The sequence below is a fragment of the Schistocerca piceifrons genome, chromosome 2, assembly GCF_021461385.2.
Source record: "Schistocerca piceifrons isolate TAMUIC-IGC-003096 chromosome 2, iqSchPice1.1, whole genome shotgun sequence".
NCBI classification, from domain to species: Eukaryota; Metazoa; Arthropoda; class Insecta; order Orthoptera; family Acrididae; genus Schistocerca; species Schistocerca piceifrons.
In genome coordinates, this window is record NC_060139.1 from 183,542,211 (window position 1) to 183,567,900 (window position 25,690).

At 46.9% G+C, this 25,690-nt stretch overlaps 1 protein-coding gene across 1 annotated transcript in view; it reads right to left on the bottom strand.

The window, feature by feature from the left end:
* The window catches only part of LOC124775232 (gametogenetin-like), a 76,142-nt gene that overhangs the window by 39,819 nt on the left and 10,633 nt on the right, over positions 1-25,690 (bottom strand). The window contains exons 2-4 of the mRNA XM_047250070.1: positions 16,057-16,123; positions 13,293-13,602; positions 2,634-3,080 (exon numbers count right to left, since the gene is read on the bottom strand). Of these exons, the coding sequence (XP_047106026.1) occupies positions 2,634-3,080; positions 13,293-13,602; positions 16,057-16,123 (824 nt within the window). The remainder of the gene's footprint in view (positions 1-2,633; positions 3,081-13,292; positions 13,603-16,056; positions 16,124-25,690) is intronic.

Here is a 25,690-nt window from a genome sequence, read left to right on the forward strand (position 1 = left end):
GGTTAAACAATCGAGGGACTTATACAGCTGTATCTTTTTTTCTTTCTTATGTACTGGGCAATCTGGTGAATGTGGAGAATGACTACCATGACAATTTACACATACAGGAGGGGGAACACAGGGACTCCCCTCATGGAGTGGACATCCACAGTCACCACAGAGGGGCCTGCTAACAGCGGGAAGACATGTCTCCAAAACCCAAGCACTTAAAACACCGCATAGGAGGTGGGATGTACGGCTTCACATCACAGCGATAGACCATAATCTTAACTTTCTCAGGGAGGGTATCCCCTTCAAAGGCCAGGATAAAGGCACCAGTATCAATACGATTGTCTTAGGACCCTTCTGAACACGCTGAACAAAGTGAACACCCCGCCGTCCGAGATTGTCCCGAAGTTCTCATCAGTTTTAAGGATGAGGTCCCTGTGAAAAATCACACCTTGGAGACTGGTGATGGATAATGGACACAGGAATTGTGCCAAGATGGGTACAGGCGCGAAGGGCCGCAGATTGGGCAGCTGAAGCAGTTTTTATCAGCAACAAACCCGACTGCATCTTGCTCAGGGAGTCCACTTCGCCCAACTTTTCTTCAATGTGTTCCACAAAGAATAAAGGTTTGACACTGGTGAAAGCATCTCCATCAGTCCTGGTGCAAACTAGATAACGGGGGAAAGGTTTTGCCCCTAGACGACGGGCCTGACCCTCTTCCCAGGGGGTAGCCATGGAAGGGAAGGCTGAAGGGGCAGGACAAGCAGCACTTTAATCAGTTCCACACAGAGACAGCCGCAGAAGAACGGCCAGAGTTTTGGACCCGCATGCTTTTCATCTGCATAGCGTCCGCCCTGATACCACCCACTCCGATCAGGGGCTCTCCTCACGGGTGCCACCCAGCCACAGCAAGGACCGTCTGGCATGGCGGCCATTGCCTGGAGTTCCGATGCTCCAGGATGACGAGCAACCACTCCAAGGCATGCATGAGGAGGTCACAGCTCAGGTATCAAGTGTGATCCCTTTGTGTTCAGGGGGCTCAACCAAAAGGGTACATAGCAACCCCACCACACGGGCTGGCTAGCGTGCTGGCTATGCAGCCTAGTATCAGACAACGACGTGAAAGAAAAGGTGGAATGTACTAGGAGGGCGCACGTCAGAGACACTAGGTAAGGTGCTCTTCCCCAAATGGCTCTCACTACGGAGGAGAAATTTTGTAATGGAGGTCAAACGCCAGAGGGGGACCAAGGATTGCCAAAAGGAGGAGGTGATTATGCAACAAAGCCGAATTGGAAAAGCCACAGAACCAGGAGGATAGAGGGGCCAACATAAGCAAGGACACCAAGAGGGAGAGGAGAGGGCGAGGGGAGAGGAGCAAGGAGGGGAAATGAGTGGAAGGGAAAGGAAATGCAGCCCCGGAGAGAAAGAAGGCTGCAATGGCTCGGGGCCCCGTGCTCGCCACGCACGTGTCCACAAAGGAGTTGTGGACCCCCTGGGGGGGGAGAACGTTTTGGCAGGCTTTGTTGGTGATGTCTTGATTGGGCTCCATGTTCTTCCACCTACGCTCAATGGAGCACGTTATCGTGATTTCATATGGGATACTCTACCTGTGCTGCTAGAATATGTTCCTTTACAAGTACGACAACATGTGGTTCATGCACGATGGAGCTCCTGCACATTTCAGTCTATGTGTTCGTACGCTTCTCAACAGGTTCGGTGACCGATGGATTGGTAGAGGTGGATCAATTCCATGGCCTCCACGCTCTCCTGACCTCAACCCTCTTGACTCATTTATGGGGGGCATTTGAAAGCTCTTGTCTAGGCAACCCCAGTACCAAATGTAGAAACTTTTCGTGCTCGTATTGTGGATGGCTGTGATACGATACGCGATTCTCCAGGGCTGCATCAGCGCATCAGGGATTCCATTCGATGGAGGATGGATGCATGTATCCTCGCTAACGGAAGACATTTTGAACATTTCCTGTAACAAAGTGTTTGAAGTCACGCTGGTACGTTCTGCTGCTGTGTTTCCTTTCCATGATTAATGTGATTTGAAGAGAAGTAATAAAATGATCTCTAACATGGAAAGTAAGCGTTTCCAGACATGTCCGCAACATTTTCTTTGTGTGTGGAGAGTGTTTCCTGAAAGTTTGGCCGTACCTTTGTGTAACACCCTGTATAGGCACTCCCTACACCAAACGATGTTTTTGAGCCGTCAGTTTACATGTGGCATCCTGCATTTGTGCGCAGAAAGCAGGAAGCAGGAAATGCCCGACGATATACAAGAGAAGGGGGTACTATCCTTGGGAAACTGACAAAGGTCACGGAGCAGGCAGGTCCGGGGCCGGAACCAAAGCGTTGCTGTACTCCAAGTTGTCAATGTTTTTTAAGTACTGACTGGTTTTCAAGTACACAAGCACAGTTATATTTTTCATTATTTTCGTCTGTGTGTACTACAAATCTTGTGTTCTTGCTTAGTCTCCCAGAGATCGGTGTAGAAACGGAAAATGGTAAGGAATGCAACTGAGTACGTACAACCGATGGCTGTAACTATACCTTCCATCAGGTATTTGACAGCGATTGCGCCGCTGTCTCCCCCTCCCCGTCCCGTGATCGCTGTCAGACCGTGTCGCCCCTGGACCCACCTGGCTGACCAGATCTCGTCACTGGTGCCGGGGGAGAACATCTCGCGCATCGCGTCGCTCACTGTTGGCGACGGCGGCGACGTCGGCTGCGCGGGAGACGTCGGCTGCTGCGGCTGTGCGGGCGACGTCGGTGGTGACGGCGGCGCCGACGTCAGAGGCTGCGGCTGTGCGGGCGATGTCTGCGGGGACGGTGGCGCCGACGTCTGCGGCGGCCCTTGCGACGTCTGCGGCTTGGGCGCAGCGATCTTTAGCTGCTTTAAGCGCCCCCTGACGTCGCGCGTGTCTCCCGAGGACTCCTCGTGCAACGACAGGTCTCGCGAGCTGCCGTCGTCGGAGCCCTCCTGGCTCTCGCTGGCCGGGCTGGAGGAGCTCTCCGGGGTGGACAGCTGCCGCCGCAGCAGACGCTTCTTCACTGCGCCCTGCAGGCGGCTCTCCAGGGTGAACGCCCTGTGAACAAGACCAGGCTCCTCACTGGCGAACTGTAATTGTATCTATGACCAGGAAACACACCGAATGGTCAGAAACTGTCGGAGAAGGAACTAACAGTGTTGCAAGGTAGGTCGTGCTGAGAGCTGAAGGAAAGTATTTCCGTACGTTGCGCCATTTCGAAGTTAACTAGCATCGAAGTTACCCAGGGAGGCAACTGCGTGCACTAATTCAAGTGCCCTGCCTATGGAATTAGTGTCAGCTCTCATAGCACCGATTATGTCTTAATACACTGTTCAGCCTTTGGCTTGGGTTTTGTTGTTACTGTCCCACATCCAGTTCCTCCATCACTTTTTCCGTTTCAGGGAACGGAATTACGAATGCGTTTGAGTACAACTGTGACGGGCCCCTGTAATTTGCGCGCACATTGGCCTCAGCGCCAAATTTCACTGCTAATTAACTGGAATGTTAGAACATTTTTCTTTATGTCTGAGCACCGCGAAGGACCTTGCAAACGTTTCATACTGTTTCTGACCATCCTGCACATAACGTCTATAACGTTTGGCAAGGTGTTTAATGTTTCTCTGGGGAACTATAAAAATCAAAAAACTAATTTCTAGTTTTAATGAAAGTTGTCAGTTGTGTCTGGAAACTGGTTTATCTTAAATGTATTAGTTCAACAGTTTTAACAATGTACCATGTAATAACTGAAAAGTTCAGCGTTTACTACAAATGCTTGCTAGAAGCTAACTATCTGAACTTTAATTTTCGTATAATTGAAAGCTGTACATATTTTACGCTTTATTCATTGCAGCAAGCGTTACCGAAATTGCTATCTTGAATTGCTAACAACTCTTCGTGTTTAAGCACAAACACGTGAAACATCTCATGTTCCACTTTATACAAATCCTTTTCCAGTCGTCGTGGACGGCTGAATTTCAACTGACCTGAAATATACTTTGTCCATCTGAACATCTTCACACTTTACACCGTATAGCTTAAAGTGTTCACTGTCAATATGCTGCGTTGATTATAGCTGATGGACACAGAACTTGACAAAACCGAACTCCACTGAAATTTTCGAACAGTCATGTCTGGGGGTCGTTTAAATGTCAAATTATCTTTCTTTCAAACTCTGCCTTAAATATAAGCAGGGTCCTATTAAATGTCTAGCCCGATTCTTCAGTGATGAATTTCATACCCTGCCTGATTTTTTTGCATTCGATACATTTTTTACACTTCCCGTAAAATGTCCGGTTTCAGTTTCTCGGTAACTGAGTGGAACACAAAATGATTAAAGAAAAGTATTTTGTGCGTAACACCACCTATAAAAATTGTCCTCAATGTTTGTTATGTCAAATCTCTATGTCGCTTACATGAAGTCTAAAAATTTGAATGGAATTGCTGGGCGTCTGAGAACCTCACTTACCTCAGTCATTGTGGCACACTAACTACAGAAGCAGCATGAACGTTCAGTTTACACACTGAATGTAATTTTTGAAGTTAATGCTGCCTTTTTTAATGGGAACTGCGGACTTTACGGAAAGTGTTGAATATGTTCCCTCCCGGTACACTGCCTGACAAAGTTTACGACCCATAAAACATGATCTGACGTCTGTGGAAATCCTTGTACACACCTGCAGGTGTTGTGTACGTGCGTTATGACAGCTGCAATTCTATGACAGGCAGGGCTCAAACCACAGTGCACTGTTTACTCGTGTTTACCAGCTGAGGTATGGTGTACATAAAGAACAGCTGCAGATGCTGACTGATCACTGGAAGAGAGCTGCTCCTTTTTCATGGAGGAAGGTTGGAGGCGAATGCCTCATTGGGGACATCTATTTGGCCAGTAGCTCGAACCTTACAATACCCAGATCTGTGGAGCATCCAGATGACTTGTCCAGTGTTTTACTGGATGTGAACGTGACGGCAGGCGCGCTCTTAGTCAAGGTTCCAGTCCACCCCGTCCGACTACCAAGATAGTATCACCCGATTGTGCAGCACAGATAAACCCTTCACATCACCACCTACCGTGGACTACTGAGTAATACAGCACTGTGTTCAGCGATGAATTGCTGTTCTGCACTATCCTATATGTCCACTGGCGATCAAGACAGTGACTTGGGGACAGTCCCCAACAGTCCCCCACAGTGGTATTACTCTTAGTGTCATGATGTGGGAAGCCATCACATACAACTTCAGGTGCTGGCTGGTAGTGACTGAATTAACTGATGGCAAAATGCATGTGAGGAATACACTGCTTCATGTGTTGCTCCCTTATGCCACAGTATCGTGGAAAATTTTCCAACAGGACAATGATTGTCCACACGTGGCAGTTGTGTATGAGCAATCTCCATTGTGAGGTACTGGCCCCCAGATCTGCCTCCAGCAAGACCAGTGTGGGACCAGTTCTGATGTTTGTTTCGTCCTAGTAGCAGTATCGTGGCAGTGTAGGACCAGTTACAGCAATTTTGTACTAGCTTGCCTCAGGAGAGACATGTTGGCATTAACACCCCAACCTCATCTACATGAATCCAGTCCAGAGACAACGCTATTCCGCTAAGAGGGTACATTGCAGCAAGTTCTTTGTAAATCTATTTTGTTATGACTAATACCAACACACACCCTGCCAACCTCTGGAATCCCCTTTCGCTTCCCACACCCCTCCTGGCTGCTGCTAGGTCAGGCAGTGGGTGTATGTAGTAAGGGGCGCCAGGGCACTGCCTGTCAGTTGGCGCTGCTCCTGCAGTGCTAGTGCTCACGCACTCTGACCACAAATTTTTTGCCTTGTGTGAAAAATGCTGCATTCCACCGTCGTACAGAGGGCACGTTAAACTTGGAAAGTTAGAGCTGAGATTGCAAGAAGGCAACATACTGTAATAGCTCGTTTAAATATTCATGAATTCTGGAGGTAAGCGAAATGTGTGTATTCTAGCCCCAACAAACCTATTATGTCACTGGTAACAGGGGTTGGTTCTGATGTACAAACACGTTGCTAAACCAAAATAGAAGTCCTATCAAATGAAGAAATTTGATGAAAAGAATTATCGATACAGAGTGAAAGATGGTTTTCAAACCGTTTTAAGTAGTGGCCAAAAGTGACGTCAAATCAAACTTATGTACAAATTGGGTTACGAAGAACAAAATTTTCAAGCTACGCAACCTGTCGAATACATTGATTCCTTGCCAATTCATGAGGAGCGCGGCCACACGAATAGAATGCCACAACCTTCATAAACCCTGTGTAAAGGTCATCACGACTGTTCAGCTTTGTCCTGTAAGCTGCTTTGTTGAGACAGCTGCCATCTCCGCTTACAGTTTGTAGTTCACGTGACACGAAACTGTTTCGTCGTTCCTAACATATGACTGACAACGTCTTACTGGCGCAGGGAATGAGCAGAACGAAATCTGTGCTGACCCCAGTTGCCAGACATCGATGTGCTGCCTTACGCTGCGGCGACGTTGAGACATGTCGTGCAGCTGGAATCCCCGATCTCACTGCATAATCCGATGCACGACAGCTCACTGGGTCTTCACTGGTGGATGTGCGGTTGGCGTACAGCGTAGGACCGCAGTCCCTGGGTGGAAGGAGAAAGAGGGAACTGGCCACTTATCTCCCCTCACGCATGAGGTCAAAGCGAGCAACAGCGTGCAACGTCTGGATGCGTTTGGGTTTGCTTTAGGGCACGAAAAACAGCCGGGCTCATACGCACCCAATTCGTTACTATAGTACACGAAGACCGAGGAGTTAATAACTACACGTCAGCCCGAAGGGACAGAAGAAAGCTAAAAGCAGGGACGTGGAGAATGGGCTGAAAAGGACACCATACAGAAATTTGTCCAAAACTAAAAATTAAATGGCGTTCGCCATATTGTTTTGACGATAAAAAAACACGGTCGACAGCCCGTGCATCATTTGCTGAAACAGCCGATGAAACAGATGGAAAACGTAAGCAGGAACGTAATTGGTTAAAAAATGGGCATTCCATAAGGAAGTGGCGGACAGTTAAACTGGTGTACTATGTGTACGAAATGGTGGGGTAGCGCCGCTTAGCAAATGATGGCTAGAAAGGAAGTGTCCAATACGCAGCCTAGTTAAAATGACCTCCCAATGGGAGGGCCGAGAGGTGGTCGTCCATGATGCTGGGAGATGCTTAATAAGCTTTATCTTACGCCCATGAAGGGGCACCACCACTTGACAGACGGCAATACAGATCAGAGCAAATATACTAACTAGTGAGCTGACGTACAAGGATTTTTTTTTGTGGGGTTTAAGGGCGCTCTACTATTGAGGTCAATAGTGCCCAGTCACCGTTGTTAGAGCACATGGAGTCTAGTAAAACTCAAGGGGAGGGGGGACACCAGAAAGACCTGACAAAGATGCAGATAAAAGAAGTAAAAAGGTTAGATGTCTTTTAGATTAGATTAGATTTACTTTCATTCCAATTGATCCGTAGTGAGGAGGTCCTCCTGGATGTGGAACATGTCAGAAAAACAACAATACATGACAAATATTTACAACTAAAACAAATAAGCTAATGTACCATTCCACAGGTCCCAAGTGGAATGATCGTCATTTTTAATGAACACTAAGAGTCATTTTACAAATACTAATGCACTGAATTTAAAATAAAAAACGTTTTTTATTTATTTATAAGGTAATAAACATGTAATACAACTACTGTAATACTTATTTACAATGAACACATTACTGCACTGAAATGGTGCAGAAGTTAGATTATACTTACACACACACACACACACACACACACACACACACACACACACACACACACACACACACTGCACTGAAATTGTGCAGAAGTTATGTTGTACTTATATACAAATCAGTTGGTTTTACTAAGAAATTCATCAATGGAGTAGAAGGAGTTGGCCACCAATAAATCCTTTAGGCTTCTCTTAAACTGAATTTCATTGGTTGTTAAGCTTTTTATGGCTGCTGGCAAGTTAATGAAAATGTGTGTTCCTGAATAATGCACACCTTTTTGTACAAGACTAAGTGACTTTAAATTCTTGTGAAGATTATTCTTATTTCTAGTATTGATTCCATGAATTGAGCTGTTGGTTTGAAAAAGTGATATATTTTTAATGACAAATTTCATTAAGGAATAAATATACTGGGAAGCTGTAGTTAGTATCCCTAGTTCCCTAAACAGGCTTCTGCAGGATGTTCTTGAGTTCACACCACATATAATTCTTACTGCACGTTTTTGTGCCCGGAAAACTTTAGCTTGGCTTGATGAATTACCCCAAAAAATAATCCCATATGACATTATGGAATGAAAGTAAGCATAGTATGCCAGCTTTTTCATTTTTATATCCCCTACGTCTGACAAAATTCGCATTGCAAACAGAGATTTGTTAAGATGCTTCAGCAGTTCTGTGGTGTGCTCCTCCCAATTGAATTTATTATCAAGCTGTAATCCCAAGAATTTAACACTGTCCACTTCTTCTATCTTCTTGTCATCATATGTTAGACATATACTCTTGGGACACCCCTTACAAGTTCTGAACTGCATGTAGTGTGTTTTTTCAAAGTTTAGTGACAAAGAATTGGCTAGGAACCAGTGATTAATGTCCACAAATATTTTATTGGCTGATCTTTCTAAGACTACACTTGATTTGCTATTTATTGCAATGTTTGTATCATCGGCAAACAAAACAAACTTGGCATCTGGTAATGTTACTGATGAAAGGTCATTGATATACACAAGAAAAAGTAAGGGCCCCAAAATGGAACCTTGTGGGACCCCACATGTAATTAGTTCCCAGTTGGATGATGCCTGATAGACATGTATCAAGCTCTTTCCTAATAACACCCTTTGTTTCCTGCCAGAGATATAAGATTTGAACCATTTTGCAGCATTTCCTGTTACACTATAATATTCTAGTTTACTTAAAAGGATATTGTGATTTACACAGTCAAATGCCTTTGATAGATCACAAAATATACCAGTTGCCTGCAATTTTTTGTCTAATGAATTAAGCACATTTTCACTGTAAGTGAAGATAGCCTTCTCAATATCAGAACCTTTTAGAAATCCAAACTGTGACTTTGACAGTATGTTATTTGAGATAAGATGGTTATAAAGACGACGGTACATTACTTTTTCGAAAATTTTTGAGAATGCTGGTAACAGTGAAATTGGACGGAAATTTGATGCTATTTCTTTATCTCCCTTCTTAAACAGTGGCTTAACTTCAGCATATTTCAGCCATTCAGGAAATATTCCACTGATAAACGACTGGTTACACAGATAGCTTAATATGTTACTTAGCTCAGAATCACATTCTTTAATTAACTTTGTTGATATTTCATCATACCCACTAGATGTTTTTGATTTTAAAGATTTTATGATGGACATTATTTCTGTTGGGGTAGTGAGGGTCAAATTCATATTATGGAAATTACTTGAAATGTCTGGTCGAAGGTAATCCATAGCAGCATCTACCGAACCTGACAACCCCATCTTTTCAGTAACAGTTATAAAATGTTTGTTAAAAAGTTCTGCCACACTATACACATCTGTCACCAATGTATCATTTACTCTTAATGCTATTTGTTCCTCTTCATGTCTGGTCCTACCGGTCTCCTCCTTCACTATATCCCATATTGTCTTTATTTTGTTATCTGATATGACTATCTTTTCCTTGTAATATATTTGCTTTGACATCCATATTACAGTCTTTAATATTTTGCAGTATTTCTTATAATGTGCTATAGCATCAACATTGGACAAGCCAGTTAAAGTTATAAAACGCAGAACACGAGCAGCTGCTCGAGCGTCATCAGGTAAAATATCCGGTAAAGTAGATGGCAGGGACAGGACAACACGAGATTGACTAAAGCGGGGACACGACAATAAAACATGGCGCACTGTTAATGCCTGACCACAAGGGCACTGCGGGGCTGGGTCACCAGAGAGCAGGTAGCGGTGGCTAAATCGGCAATGCCCAATCCGCAACCTGGTCAGAAGGACCTCCTCTCGCCGAGATGGTCGGGAGGAGGTTGTCCAAGCTGTTGGGAGCGGTTTTACTGCCCAAAGCTTGTTTCCTTGGAGGGATGACCAAGCATCCCACCACAACGACACAAGCCTCTTACAAACATCCCCACGAACGTCAGATGACGGGACACAATGGGAGGCTGGCCGAGGCAGGAGGACTGCAGCCTTCGCTGCAGCATCCGCAGCCTCATTCCCAGGCACTCCTACATGTCCGGGAACCCACAAAGCTGACAGAAGAACCATTATCAGCGAAAGAATGGACTGCTGTATCCGTTGAATCAAGGGATGGATCGGATAGGGAGCTACAAGGCTCTGAAGAGCACTGAGCGAGTCAGAGCAGAGTACATACGATGAATGGCGGTGGCGGCGGGCATACTGAACGGCCTGATGGAGAGCAAAAAGCTCGGCCGTGAAGCTCGAACATTGGTCGAGGAGCCGGTATTTCAAGGTGGCGGCCCCGACGACAAAGGCACAGCCGACACCATCGTCAGTTTTGGAGCCATCGGTGTAAATAAAGGTGTGACCGGCAAGGCGAGCACGAAGTTCGACAAACCGTGAGCAATACACTGCAGCCGGAGTACCCTCCTTCGGGAGTGAGCTGAGGTCGAGATAAATATGAACTGGAGCCTGGAGCCAAGGTGGTGTCGGGCTCTCACCCTCTCTGAAGGTGGTAGGCAGGGCAAAATCCTATTGCCGAAGCAGGCGACGGAAGCAGACTCCGGGGGGCAGCAGGGCAGAGACATACAACCCGTACTGACGGTCGAGAGAATCGGCGAAGAAGGACTGGTAAGAGGGGTGGTCGGGCATAGACAACAGCCGGCAGGCATACCGACACAGCAGTATGTCGCGCCGGTAGGTCAATGGTAATTCAGCAGCTTCAGCATAAAGACTGAACAGGACTAGTGTAGAAGGCTCCGGTCGCAAGACGTAACCCCCGATGGTGGATGAAGTTGAGACGGCGTAAGAGGGATGGCCGAGCGGACGAGTAGACGAAGCTCCCATAATCCAGCTTCGATCGGGACGTACAAGGACTGCAGCCTTAACAGTAGCGTCAGAACCTCGTTTCCTGGCAGACCAATATGACCAGGAACCCAAATGACCACCACAGCGGCTCCACCAAGTATGAACAAGTGACAGTTTTCCCGGACCCTCTGAACTAGGGGATGGGCGATGTACAGCGCACGTCGTCTTTGATGGGCGCTGAGTGAGCAGAGGACAATTGAAATGTGTCGCCAGATGTACTCTGTGGCGTAATAAAGGGCGAAGTACTCGGCTGAAAATACTGAGCAGTTTGGCGGAAACCGATATCTAAAGACAAGGGAGCCAATGACGAAGGCACACCTGACATCAGGCAGTCCGAGATTCATCAGTGTACACAAAGGTACTATCATGAAGTTCCATGTGCAGGTCGTAAATCTGAAGGTGAGCCCGAGGCTGGAGTAGTGTCCTTAGGAAGCGAATGAAGGCCAAGGTTAACATGGGCCACTTAACGAAGCCAAAGGGTTCTCGCCCCCACTGGGGTAGCTGCAAGTGGTGTGAAGTTACCGCACCAGATCAAGTGACGAAAGCTGACTAGGTGGTAACAAGACGGACGTGGCCCATACTGGCGATCAAGGTCATCATCGAAGGAGGCATAGAATGGGTTGACATGCATGGTAGAACTGGCGTGCATACCTGCTGAAGAGAAAGTCACGGCGGTAGGGCAGTGGTAGTTTAGCAACTTCAGCATACACTTAACTGGGCTAGTGTGAAAGGGACCACAAGCCAAACAGATGCCACGAAGGTGGAGAGAGTTGTGACTGAGAAAGAGGGATGGACGTGTAGACAAAGCACCCACAGTCGAGTTTAGAATGGACAGGGGAGGGGTATGAATGGAGAAGGTGGTTCGATCGGCACTCGAGGAAGTACAATTGAGGACACTTACATTGAGGAACCGCGTACAGCGAGCTGCCAGGTAAGACACATGGGAGGACCAAGAGCTTCCTATCGAGCATGGGAACAAGGAATTTCCTAGGTTTACCGAACGGAACGGCAATAGGCCCAAGTTGTGAAGATGGTGAGAGAAACTACTTGCATCGCCAGAAACTCAGACGGTTTTGGCAATGGAAAAAACGAAAGCCATTGTCGTTACTCCAGGAGTAAAGACGATCAAGACGGCGTTCAGTAAGACAGCTACGTAAGGAACTGCAGTAGACTGCAAAATAGTTAGCAAAAAAGGGAGCTGGAGATGCCTGGCGGGAGACAGGCCATTATAGGGTTAATGACAATAGCAATGACGACGACGCCCAGGACGGAACGTCGAGGCACACCGTTTTCCTGGGTAAAGATGTTTAACAACACAGAACCCACACACGCATCTTGACAACTGTCTTAAAAATTCCTTAAGTTAATAGGGCAGGCAGCCAAGGAAGCCGCACATGTAAAGAGTACATAGGATACTAGTTCTCCATAAGATGTCAGACCTTCTCCAGATTGAAAAACACGGTAACAATGATATCTGCAGAAAACTGTTCATGACAAAGTAACGAAATGGTCAAGTGCAAAATGTCGCGCTCTAAACCCAGACTGAGCTCCTGAAGGCGGGCGGCCGATTCCGACGCCCACGTCTTCGCGCCCGCCGGCGCGGACGGCGAAGAGAGCGGCCCGTGGGGGTGGGAGGAGCGAGGGGATTTACAACGGCTGCCCGCCCTCGGGAGTTCAGTTCGTCAGCGCACCTGACGATGGCGACATGTCTGACCGCTGAAATATTGTGCCCGTTGGACACAATGAACCGGCAGTATACCCGTGGACTGTTCGAAAAAGAAGGAATGGATTGAGAAGATTGGTAAGTCACCTACGTACACACTTTTCCAACACTATCGGGGGAGTGCCTTTTCCATTGCGTGAGGAGTTGGCCGTTTAAATGCCAACGTTGCAAAGCTCTCCAAAAACCTCAAGGTTGATGCTAATGCTGATCAAATGACCGTTATTTTTACAAGCAATTTTTCCATCGTCGTTCGTTTCTTATGTAGAAGTAACGTTCCCAGTGAGATCTATTCCACGACACCATATCATATTATTCTGAAGGAACTTTTGCAAATTAATAATAGTTAAGTACAGCCTGTGTGTGGCATGGCTGATTAGACATGCGTTCTTTTCTTACCGTCTATGGCTACAACGTACATACAGTGAGTACAGAACGCAGACCCAGACGCTGCCTTGCTTTTACCTCTTCTTGGAGCCATCCAGCAGGGTTTGTTGGCCCTCCCCCTCCTGCTGCTGGCTGGAGGTGCTCGTGCCCTCTGCTTGCTCCAGGGAGCACTCTGGCGATGCAGACTTCTTCCGTGGGGGCTGCTCCTGGCCTTCCAGAGAAGGTTCATCCGGCAGCGGTTGTTGGCCCCCCTCCTGCTGGCTGGAGGAGCTCGCGCCCTCTGCCCGCTCCAGGGAGCGCTCCGGTGACGCAGACTTCTTTCGTGGGGGCTCCTCCTGCTCTTCTGGAGAAGCATCAGGCGAGATCCCTCGCTCCAGCCCAATGGTGCCTGGAACAATGTTCCCAGGTGAGTAATTTTGGTTGCCTGGTATGGAGTGGAAGGGACTAAATTGCAATGTCATCAGTTCCTTCATCCGTCAAGTGGCAAGAGCCGAAGTAGTCCAACGAAGGAGGCGAAAAGCAGACCCTGGAAATCCTAAGAGTAACTGTCGCAATGAAGGCAGAGAACGGAAGTGACTCTCCCATAAGGAGTCAACTGGGTAAGGCTGTTTTAAAGAAGGTCTGTGCTGACAGGTGTGAATGTTACGTGGTCATCTGTTGCGTTAATACCCAAACTTGCAAAATAAATACTGACGAATTTACAAAGGAATGGTAAAAGAAACCAACCTTAAGATCGGTTTGGGCTCTTGGGAAAAGTGGGGCACATGAGGCAGTATAGAGGCTAGAGCTGTTTAGGAAATAGGTTAAAAGAAGATCTACGTTTGTCGTAAGGGAATCTCTCGACAGTGTCAGTGGAACACGCTGTTTGAATACTAAACGTGGCAGGAGGAAAAGACAGGCAAAGGCGGGATGTGTACAACGTTTATAGAAACCAGACCTTAGATTCATATAACTAAGGACGTGATAGGGAAGCAGTGAGAAATGGTCGTAGCATACCCCAATCTTGTTCAGGTTCTGCCTTGTGTAAGCAGTAAAGGAAGCCAAAAAATGTTTGCAGAGGAAATTTAAGCTCTGAGACAAGAGAAAGATGATGAGGCTTGCTGATAGTATTGGAATTGTCAGGTGGCAAAGGACTGAAGAGCAGTAAGTTACGTATTTGTTGTAGCACTGTTCCAGCTTTCCAATACCCTTGTCAAAGGAGTCACCCACCTCATTTCCGCCAATTCCCTACTCTGATCTGCCGCTCGCTGTGTACCAAAACGCTGCCGTCATACCCAACAGTTCACCTTCGTTGCACCTGCAGTATGAGGCCGACAGTTATGATGCGCGACACTATGTCGGCTCCAGGAAATGAGGCCAAACACCCAGCAGGCTTTCATGCTTGGTGGAAAACACTTTCTAGGCATCCTCGTGTTCACTGTGCACTCAGAACCAGAGTGTGTGACATGACGCAATAGACAGGTGTACTAGCGAGCGCTGCTTCTATACTACTCTCCACACTATTTTCACTGTGGCCTTAATTTCGCATCCGGTTGGTGGTTAAAAAGCGTTTTTAGGTCTAAGCAAGAACACGGAGCGAGTTATTTGTCTAAGTGTTCTCAAATGCTTCTCCCGTAGAAATCAACCTAATCAGCGCCCCGTTTTACACGAGCCGCTTTCTCATGGAAATAGCCTAGTCAAAGTGCATACGCCTTCCGTGCACGCATGTAAATCAGCCAACCGCTACACGAGAATGTGTATGAAGTTTATGCTCTGAACTGTGCCTAGTACAGAGTTCTGAATTTCGAGGTATGCTGCACATTACGCTCGCGCTGAAACAAGCGGATATGGCAACCTCTCCTCACATTTGAGGCGAACCAGTTGTGGCCGACTTCACCCGTGTCGTACAAACAGATTGTTCTTTCCCACCTTGATACGTTATGTTTTCTTACTGTTCGGGATATTGATAGGTTACACAAGGTCCTCGCACTTGTTTCTACTGGTGTTACTGAGGGAAAGCCTACATTTTACATAAAGGACGACACACAAAGATAAACATGTCATTAATAATCATTTCAACAGTGCAAGAAGTCAGAATTATTTGACAACTAAGATTACTTTCTGGGTTATTTGGCACCTCCTATAAGCAAAGAAACAGGATACAAAGGTAAAACGAAAAGGCACTTTCCTGCTTTCTAGAAATTGTTTTCAAGTACATATTTTTCTGTCAAATGTGTATTGTGAGTTTCGATGACTTTTCTTCCACGTCTCAGGGCGGTAATTAATATACTAGGTCACTTGACAAGATCGTTCGCTATGGATTTTGGTTTTGTCATTAACTGCGTATTAACATTGCTTATACCTACGTTTAGATATTATATTTCGTCTTTCCTAAAAAAAATTGTTCCTCATAACCTCAGCCGGCCGTAGTGACCGAGCGGTTCTAGGCGCTTCAGTCTGGAACCGCGCGACCGCTACGGTCGCAGGTTCGAAGCCTGCCTCGGGCATGGATGTGTGTGATGTTAGGTTAATTAGGGTTAAGTAGTTCTAAGTTCTAGGGGACTAATGACCTCAGATTTGAAGTCTGATAGTGCTGAGAACCATTTGAACCATAACTTCACTTTCGCATTTCAGGTTCCATACTGCACAGCAGACAGCTTTCACGTGGCACCCAATTTTTGCAGACAACTGTAAAGCAGAATCACCGCTTAACCGACCAGTCCCTGTGCAGAACTAAATGCCAGCTGCACTGTCTAAGACTTGCCTCGAGCAGTCACGTGAGACGAGACAGTCGATCGTGTACAAGAGGAGCTTATGCCTGCACTCTGTACCACTGTGAGGTCAGCTTCACGCAGACACTTACCAGCCTTCTCCAGCGCTGGAGACTCAGCAGCTGCAGCAGGCAGCCCCTCCAGCTCCGCGCCGCTTTCCTAGGGCAAAGAAAAAACAGTTGTTGAAGGGACTGGCCAAGTCCAGACCCCACATCCAGCCCTGCTAGCTGGATAAAGGGCTAGGACAGTTGACAAAGCAAAGTGTGCTAGTTTGCTCTAAAGACAAAAGTGGAAAGCCTTAAAATGTAATGGATGTCTGACTCCCAATAACAAAAACAGGAGAAAAATAGGTAAAGCAACAGATGGGGACAGGTCTCTGAATGTGATTTGGTGGGGTGGGGGGGTAGAAGTCTTACCCCACAGCCGACACACCCTTGCTCCAATGTAGTCAAGGCGGGAAAAGCATCCACTATTCAACAGAGTTTCCTCTGAAACAAAGTAGGGTGTGGAGAAAGACCGCATCCAAGAGGAACTGAAAAACACTAAGACAGGGAAAACCATTACCAAAAACTGCGAGCTCACAACCAAAGCTTCGTAAGATAGTGTGTTGTGTTGGCAGAAGAGCCAACACCGTGTTACTGGAGGGGGCCGAAGTGCACGCGTTTTAGCTCTCGCGGGCTGGCTTGAGGAGGGAAGGACTAATGCCGTGAGGTCTGGAACATGACAAGGAATTAGAATTCAGAAAGCAGACGTATTTAGTTTGATACCTAACTTTAATCCATTAATGATGAACGTCGCTCTTTACGGTACATGATTCACAATATCTGTTCACAAAACATAGTAACAAATATGGCGCCTTGCTAGGTCGTAGCAAATGACGTAGCTGAAAGCTATGCTAAACTGTCGTCTGTACAAATGAGAGCGTGTGTATGCAGTGAACATCGCTAGTAAAGTCGGCTGTACAACTGGGGTGTGCGCTAGGGAGTCTAGACTAGACCTGCCGTGTGTCTGTGCTCGGTCTGCAATCACTGATAGTGGCGACACGCGGGTCCGACGTATACTAGCGGACCGCGGCCGATTTAAAGGCTACCACCTAGCAAGTGTGGTGTCTTGTGGTGACACCATATACTGTGCCTTATCTAAAAAACGGATAAAAATAACTCGGGACTACAGAATTTTACCAATAGCTCGTGTTATTATAATTTGCAAAGTGCAGCTTAAGTTAGTTATTAATTAACTGATAGTCTTGCTTCTATCAAACGGTATGTTACAAGTATGTATAAAAGTTTATCATCGATGTATGGTTTTAAACTGCTTTTACCGTCGTTGCTTTAAATCGTCATGGAGACAGTAGTAAAGGTTTGGTGGATCAAGGTAACGATAAATGCGTGCCCGTATGTAAGGACGTGTTGAAGTGAGGTGTAAGCAACGGAATAATTTTTCTATTTAAATTTCTGCTTACTGACCAGTTTTTTTTTGCATAAAAGTGATCTTATTTCGAAGTATATTGCTGTACTTTCCAAGCATTAATATGAACTAGGTTTGTGGTTTGTTGAATGTAATTCGTGCCACTATTTTTGACATCCAAATGCAAGACGTTTACACTGATCGTAAGCTGGTTCGAAATAGTGTTGATCTTTCCGAACTGACGACCGTTTGAAGTTCATAACTTTAAAATTACAGCTCAGCTGTTTCATATATCCATTTTATTTCACAGCTCTACCCTTGTGCGCTTTGACAACACTGGAGATGCCTCGTCCGTTTCATTGAACATGTTGACGGTCGTTTTCAACCAAACTAGTAACGTGCGACAAGTAAATACAAGGCCAGTTATTGCTAGTCAAAAACAGGTAGAGGAATTCTTGCTGTTGCGTTCCCCTCGCTTGGTAACAGCAAGAATCGTTACACCAACACCGCTACAAACTCATGTGGAATGTGATCCAAAAATCTGAGTATATCATCGCCTTTGCAGAGCACTGTGGACTAACCTCGCTGAACACGAGCTGTTCACTGGCCTGGTGTTACATGCCACCGAGCATAGAAAAGTCGTTCTCATTCCACTGCTTCTTTAGCTCAATGCTAAAAGAATTGAAATACATTCCTTCGTCCTCTGTCGAAGTTAGAATTTGGTGGATATAGGACAGCCATTTTGTGCTGAGTGAACTGCAGTATGTTCTGTATCAAAGAAGAACGGCGGAATAGTCACTTTAGAAAGAATACGTAATCTAAATTATTTTTGTTTTTAAGTTTCCTAATTACTATGTTTTCCTTTCGTTCAAGGATTTGTGAATGCATGCGAGAAGCTCACGGTCTGGTCCTTTGCGACTGTCATGCACATTTCACAAACGTGTGTTATCAGTACTGGATCGTTGTTTACTTCTTGTAGGATCAGTATTTTCTCGGAAAAATGCTCATTTTTATAGGTGAAGTCTGTTCGATCTGACTTTCGCTACGTTTGACTACTAGAAGATGTCTCATTCAGAGGCGTTATCTCACAGGGGAACCTCCCCATCGCACCACCCCCCCCCCCCCCCCTCAGATTTAGTTATAAGTTGGCACAGTGGATAGGCCTTGAAAAGCTGAACACAGATCAATCGAGAAAACGGGAAGAAGTTGTGTGGAACTATGCAAAAAATACAAACAGTAGTCCATGCGCAAGATAGGCAACATCAAGGATAATGTGAGTTTAGGAGTGCTGTGGTCCCGTGGTTAGCGTGAGCAACTGCGGATCGAAGGGTTCAAGTCTGCCCTCGAATGAAAATTTTAATTTATTTTCAGACAATTATCAAAGTTCAGGCATCCACACATAATAAACTTCGCTCTCCAAAATTCCAGTACATCTTCAGATTTGCTTTGATATATGCAGGAGTTGACGGTCTACACCCGGAAAAATTTGAAAACGTTAAAAACATTTGTTTTGACAAAGCACAAGGAAAAGTGTGCGACTGTGAAACTGTTTCATTCATTTGTTGCAGTTTGTGTGACAAAGTCTGTTTTCATCACTTTTTTGTGAGTGATTATCACGTCCAGAAGAAAACTTAAATCGGGCAAGGTAGAATCTTTCTCCATTCGCCTAGTGTACAAGTTAGGTGGGTTGACATACTCCTGTTATGTGACGCACATGCCGTCACCAGTGTCGTTTAGAATATATCAGACGTGTTTTCCTGTTGTGGAATCTGTTGACCTATGACTTTGCGATCAAATTTTTTCGGTTCCCACTGGAGAGGCACGTCCTTCCGTCTACTAATCGCACTTATTACAATGAACAGAGACGTCAATGAACGAGCGGACGGATCATAACTTTGCGAAAATAAAGCACGGAAACTTCACTCGAGGGAAGACTTGAACCAAGGACTTCTCGATAGGCAGCTGCTAACGCTAACCACGGCGCTCCTAAGCCCACACTATCCTTAATGTTGCCTATCTTGCGCATGGACTACTCAGTTTGTATATGTTGCTTATTTTTTTCATAGTTCCACACAACTACTTCCTGTTTTCTCTATTGATCTGTGTTCAGTTTTTCAAGGCCTATCCACTGTGCCAACTTATGACTAAATCTGAGGGTGTGCGATGGGGAGGTTCCCTTGTCAGTACGTCGCGCTAGTCCAGGTGTTCTTCCACAGGTGCCGCCCTCTGCTGAATGGTGGCGCAGCAGGTCTGAGAGGTTGCACACGCTCTGCAAAGTTCTACAGCGGGCAGTTCAGAGGCGTGAAAAGTCCGAGGTGAAAAATTTCCAATTTGTACAGCAGATTCTGGACGGTCTTTACTAAACTCTCACTACTTCAGAAGCACAATGCACGTTCAACTACGGGGTTCATCTGCAAAGGAAAACATTTCCTACAGATATTGATAATTAAACTATTTTACATACGATTTAATACTCCAACAACTTTTCTACGCAGTCACCGTTCAAATTAGCCACTTTTACCGTTTTACCAGCTGTTCTTTGCCTTCCGCATGATCAGTTACCACCAGGTACTGGATATTTTTAAGAGTGATTCGCACTTTAGATTCTGAACAATGTGAACGTAGCGTAAAATCTTTCCAAGAACTTTGGTGAGAAATTCGCTCCCACAAATTCATCTTCTGCCGCAGACATTCCCAAAAAATGAAATTGTGGCGACGGCGCGTTAACAGGACGACGGAAACAATACGCTAGTGGCATGCATTGGACACTTTGCAAGAGTAGTCGACTGAGAAAAAGACGAGTAGTAGCAGCGGCTCTGCTCAGTTCAAGCCACGCACCTGCCTCCTCGGTGTTCTGTTACTTTGGTGATAATTTCAGACGCGTGCCCTCTGGGTTTCCAGGTTCGATGTTCACTTGGCAACGTCCAGCTTAACCGTAATAAAGCCCGTTTTTGTGTAGGGGCAGATGGCACTGCCAACACGTTATTCTTATCCCTCTGTTCCTTAGGGCAGTGACTAGGTGGCGGACCACACGCCACTCTTACGTTTTGTTCCTCCTGGGAGAAACACGTCTAGCCATCCGGACAGCCTGATACGAGTACACGATGGAGCAACATGGCCTTGGTGATACATGATCAGCTAGCACTGCGTCCCCAAGCCGAGCGGTCCCAAGGAAGGTACATTCCGAGATTCACAGACACTGACCGCCAACCAGCATTCACCTGAAGTGGTATAGATCGATATCTATTCTTAAATAGCTACAACCGCAATAAGGTTACCCTGACACGTATCGTCATCACCCAGCTAGCCACAGCTCAACTTGGAGGCAGTGTCTTACTAACGCACAGCCCACCCTTGTGTCAGGGTGCTGCATCTTATTTTTCCTGACCTGACTGGAAAAAACTATAACCTGTCAACGTGATGGATGTTTTTTCGTGCCCGTTTAAAGTACTTTCCAGAAAATTGCCGACGAAACATACTTTTCATCAGACTTGGGGAAGTTGCGTGCAAATTCCATCCATCAAGCGTGTTTTGCTTTAGGGCGCAAAACCTGGGGTCATACACGCCCAAGTCTAAACTATAGAACACGAAGACAGGCGTTGAAAGTAGACTATACGTCAGTCCCAACCAACAGAAGACACCTAAAAACTGTCACCTAGAAAAATGGGTAGAAAGACCACACGGAAACGGAGGACCAAAATTAAATGGCCTTCGTCATATTGCTATGGCGGACAAAAAGTAAAACCTTCAGGAGTGTGATATGAGGCAGCAAAGTGAGCCTTTTGTCGGAAAGAAGACCCAGGAAACGAAAACGTGGGACCACAGGTAATTGTCGAGCATCGAGGTAGAGCTCCAGATCGAGGTTGACCATAGTACAGAGACAGAAGTCGACCACTCGCGATTTTAAAGCAGAAAATTGAAACCTGTGTGAGAGGGTCCATCCAGAGGCACGCCGAATAGCACCCTGGAGCTGCCACTCTGCAGAGGCCATCGAACAGGAACCAACCCAAATGCAGAAAACTTCCACATACAGAGCAGACGTGACCAAATGACCGACCAGGGGCCACAAGTCTATCTATAGCAATGAAGGAAAGTACACTCAACACGGAAACCTGAGGGATACCATTCTCCTGGGTCCCTGGAGAACTAGAAACAATACCAAACCGAACCCTGAACGTCCAATGGAACAGGAACTGGCGGAAAAAATCTGGAGTGGGCCTCGAAGACCCCACTCTTGGAGTGTAAGATATGATGGCATCAAGCTGTGTCACAGACATTGCTAAGGTCAAAAAATACTGCAGCCAAATGGCGGCACTGGGAAAAAGCCTGCCGAACTGCGGATAAGCGAAGTAAATGATCGGAGACTGTCCCCCTCGGAAGCCACACTGGTAAGGAGACAGATTCCAAGATTCGAGGACCCAATAGAGTCGACAGGCTACCATCCGTTCAAGTAACTTGCGAACAACGTTTGCAAGTTACGCTAGCAGCGCGAACAATCATCATACATGTGACGTAGGACATCAATACAACACATCAAAGAGGGAGAAAACGGCCTGTGCAGTATGTAGAGGCCAATCAGCACGTTGGAAAGACCAACGAGGTAACCTGTCCATCAGAGAGCAGGAAGGAAGCGAGAGAATCAACGTGAAGTGGTCATTATCGCAAAAGTCTTCGTGTGGCGACCAGTGTAATGGAGGGAGAAGAAAGATCAATGGTAGGAAAGGTACCATGAGCAAGACAAATGGGTCGTGGAGCCACCACTAAGAAGGCTCAAGTCATGGTTTACAAAGGACTGATCTATGAGAAGACCCCAACTAGAGGAAAATACACTTCCCCATAGGCGATGGTGAGTATTAAAATGGAGGGGATGAAGTTGCTGAAGGTTTGTTAAGGCAGCAGGTGGAAGAGTCCTGTCAGGAGGGCGATAAAGACTGCAGACTGTTACCCCAGAGTCCAGGTGGACCATAACAGCAACCACTTCGAATGTCGTTTGAAGAGTAATCCACGTGCTAGTAACGTCCGTATAGACTAACATACAAACGCCACCAGAGGCCCATAGAGGGCCGACCCGATTTCGACAGAAGGCAGGGAACCAACAGAGGGTCGGAGAGTTATCAGTAAATAGAGATTCCTGTAGAACCACACAAGCTGCAGAGTAAAATGAAATAAGGGATTTCAGCTCCAGAAGGTTGCTGTAATATCCATTACAATTCCATTGGGTAACCACAGAACGATGATGATAATGGGGGGAGGGGTGAACAGGCTAAAGCCAGTCATGCCGCCATGTCACCATCCATCACCGACAAGGAGGAGGTGACGTCCATGAGCAGCAGGTCAGAGTCAGGTTGCGAAGGTGGGGGACAGGACCTCTGGCGACACAGGCCCCTTGTCCCTCAACTGATGTTCCTTCTTTTCTGTTTGAGATCGAGGAGGTCTGTGCTGCAAAAAGTAGAGCCACTTCAAGATCTGGAACAAAGAGCAGACAACCCTGGTCCCACAGACCGTGGTTCTCATGGTCGTTGGGTGGCAGCAGACCTTTGGCCTGGAAGGTGCCAGGTTCCCAGGAGGGGTGCCCTTGATCACCAGACGCCGAAGAAGTGGGACACTTCTCCAGCTGGGGAGGGGTAGCAGCGCCGACAGGGGAGGGTGTGGGAACCACAGGGGAGGGGGATGGAGAAGATTGGTTCAGGACTGGGGTAATTAAGGGGGAGGAAGAGGGTGAAGATTTAACTAAAGTATAGCTAGACATCATTGACACAGGATGAAGACAGGCACACTTATGAGCCTCATTGTAGGTTAGACGATAAAGGGACCAATATGCCTATGTTGGTTGGTTGGTTGTTTGAGGTTAAAGGGACCAAACAGCAAGGTCATCAGTCCCTTGTTTCAAATAGACTCCATTCTGCTAACGGGACATCTCAGTATAGTCAGAAAAATAAAACGGATAAAGGGGAAACGTAAAAGGGCAGTCACGTTGTCATTAGTAAAAACAAATGAGGGAAGTTGGCAAGAGAACGAACCCAACACTATGCTGAAACAGCATAGGCAAGACCACCTGTGACTTAAAAGGTACAACTGCTATAATGCAGAAAGTACGTATGGGAATAGAAAAACTAACCAAGCCTTAAAAAGAAGGGGTAAAAACAGAGTAAAAGGGAAAGAAAAGAGGATTCCGGTCAGGGAGGTGAATCGGGAATCTCTGAACACTGCCTACAGTGGGAGACACCCAAACACTCACCGCCCTGCCCCAACACCAGAGGGAGATTAAAAACGTTAAAACTGAGAATAAAAACCACTCTCCCGGAGGAAACCTAGAACCAGAGAGACCATCCGGGAATCGTCAGCCAACATCAAAGGTAAAGTGTGGGGGAGTCTGTACTTAGCACGCAGAGCCAAAAGAAGGGGGCATTCAACCAAAATGTGGGCCACTGACTGGAAGGCTCCACAACCACATAGCGGGGGTGGCTCATCACGCGAAAGGAAACCATGGGTCAGCCTGGTATGGCCAATGCGGAGACGACACAGTGTGGTCGAGTCCTTGCGGGAGAGGCTAAAGGAAGAACGCCATGGGCCTGTATTCACCTTAATGGCACGAAGTTTATTAGACAGTGGAGTAGCCTCCCAAGAATTGGCCCATGACTGTGCAAAGTGGGATTTGATGTGAAGCCGTAAATCCGCTGCAGGAGGGGTTACAGAAAACGGGGGGTAAGTAACTGCTCCCCCAGCCAAACGATCAGCGAGCTCATTACCCGGGATACCCACATGGCCCGGGACCCATAGGAAGTCAATGGAACAAGCAGCACGGTGAAGATCAGCGAGATGGTCATGGATGGCAGAGACCAAGGGATGGCGCGAAAAACACCGGTCAATAGCAAGAAGGCCACTCATCGAGTCCGTACATAACAAAACGCGGTTGTGTTGGGATTGTTTAATAAAGGTAAGGGCCCGGGAAATTGCCATCAATTCCGCAGTATACACCCCACATGAGGGTGGCAGTAGATGATTTTCCGTTCCAACAAAGGACGTGAAGGCATACCCAACATGATCAGCAGATTTAGAGCCATCAGTGTAAAAAACAACAGCATCCCGAAACTCCCATAAAATTTGTCGGAAAAAGGAACGGAACACCACCGGGGGGATGGAATCTTTCGGACCGCGGCGGAGATCCATCCGAATTCGAGGCCGAGGAACTAACCAAGGAGGGGTGGAGGGGAGGGAGCGAGGAAGACAGGACAAAGAAGGAAGCCGAAAATCACGGGTAAGAGACGCAAGGCGCAGCCCAACCGGTAAACCCGCCCGAGGGCGGGAGTCAGGCGGGCGACGTCCATGGTCTGGGAATAGGATAGAATAGGAAGGATGAGCGGGAGAAGAACGGATAGTAAGGGCATAAGACACCAGACGCTGGGACCGCCGAACAGAAAGGGGGGGGGATCCCAGCTTCAACCAGGAGACTATCAACAGGGCTAGTAGGGAAGGCACCGGTGGCCAAACGGATACCACGATGGTGGACTGGATCCAGCACGTGCAGCGTGGAAGGAGCAGCTGAACCATAAACTTGACAACTATAGTCCAAACGTGACAGAACTAGAGCACGATAAAGACGGAGGAGGAGGGAACGGTCCGCACCCCGGGAGGAGTGGGCAAGGAAGCGAAGGACATTGAGTTTACGGAAACATCCTACCTTCAGGAGTCTGATATGGGGCAGCCAAGTGAGCTTGTTGTCGAAAAGAAGACCTAGGAAACGAAACTGTGGAACCACAGGCAATCTTTGTGCAGCGAGATAGAGCTCTGGATCAGGGTGGACCGTAGTACGGCGACAGAAGTGGACCACCCGCGATTTTAAAGGAGAGAATTGAAACCCGTGGGAGAGGGTCCATGCAGAGGCACGCCGTGTAGCCACCTGGAGCTGCCGTTCTGCAGATGCCATCGAGGAGGAACTAACCCAAATGCAGAAATCATCCACATACAGGGCAGGGGCGACCAAGGGACCGACAGAGGCCACAAGTCCATCGATAGCAATGAGGAAAAGAAGGACACTCAAGACAGAACCCTGTGGGATGCCTGTCTCCTGGGTCCGTGGAGAACTAAAAGCAGTACCAACTCTAACTCTGAATGACCGATGGATCAGGAACTGGCGGATAAAAATCGGGAGTGGGCCCCGAAGACCCCACTGATGAAGGGTTAGTAAGATGTGATGGCGTCAGGCCGTGTCATAGGCCTTGCGAAGGTCAAAAAACACTGCAACCAAATGGCGGCGCTGGGAAAAAGCCTGCCGAACTGCGGATTCCAAGCGAAGCAAATGATCGATTCGAGATCGTC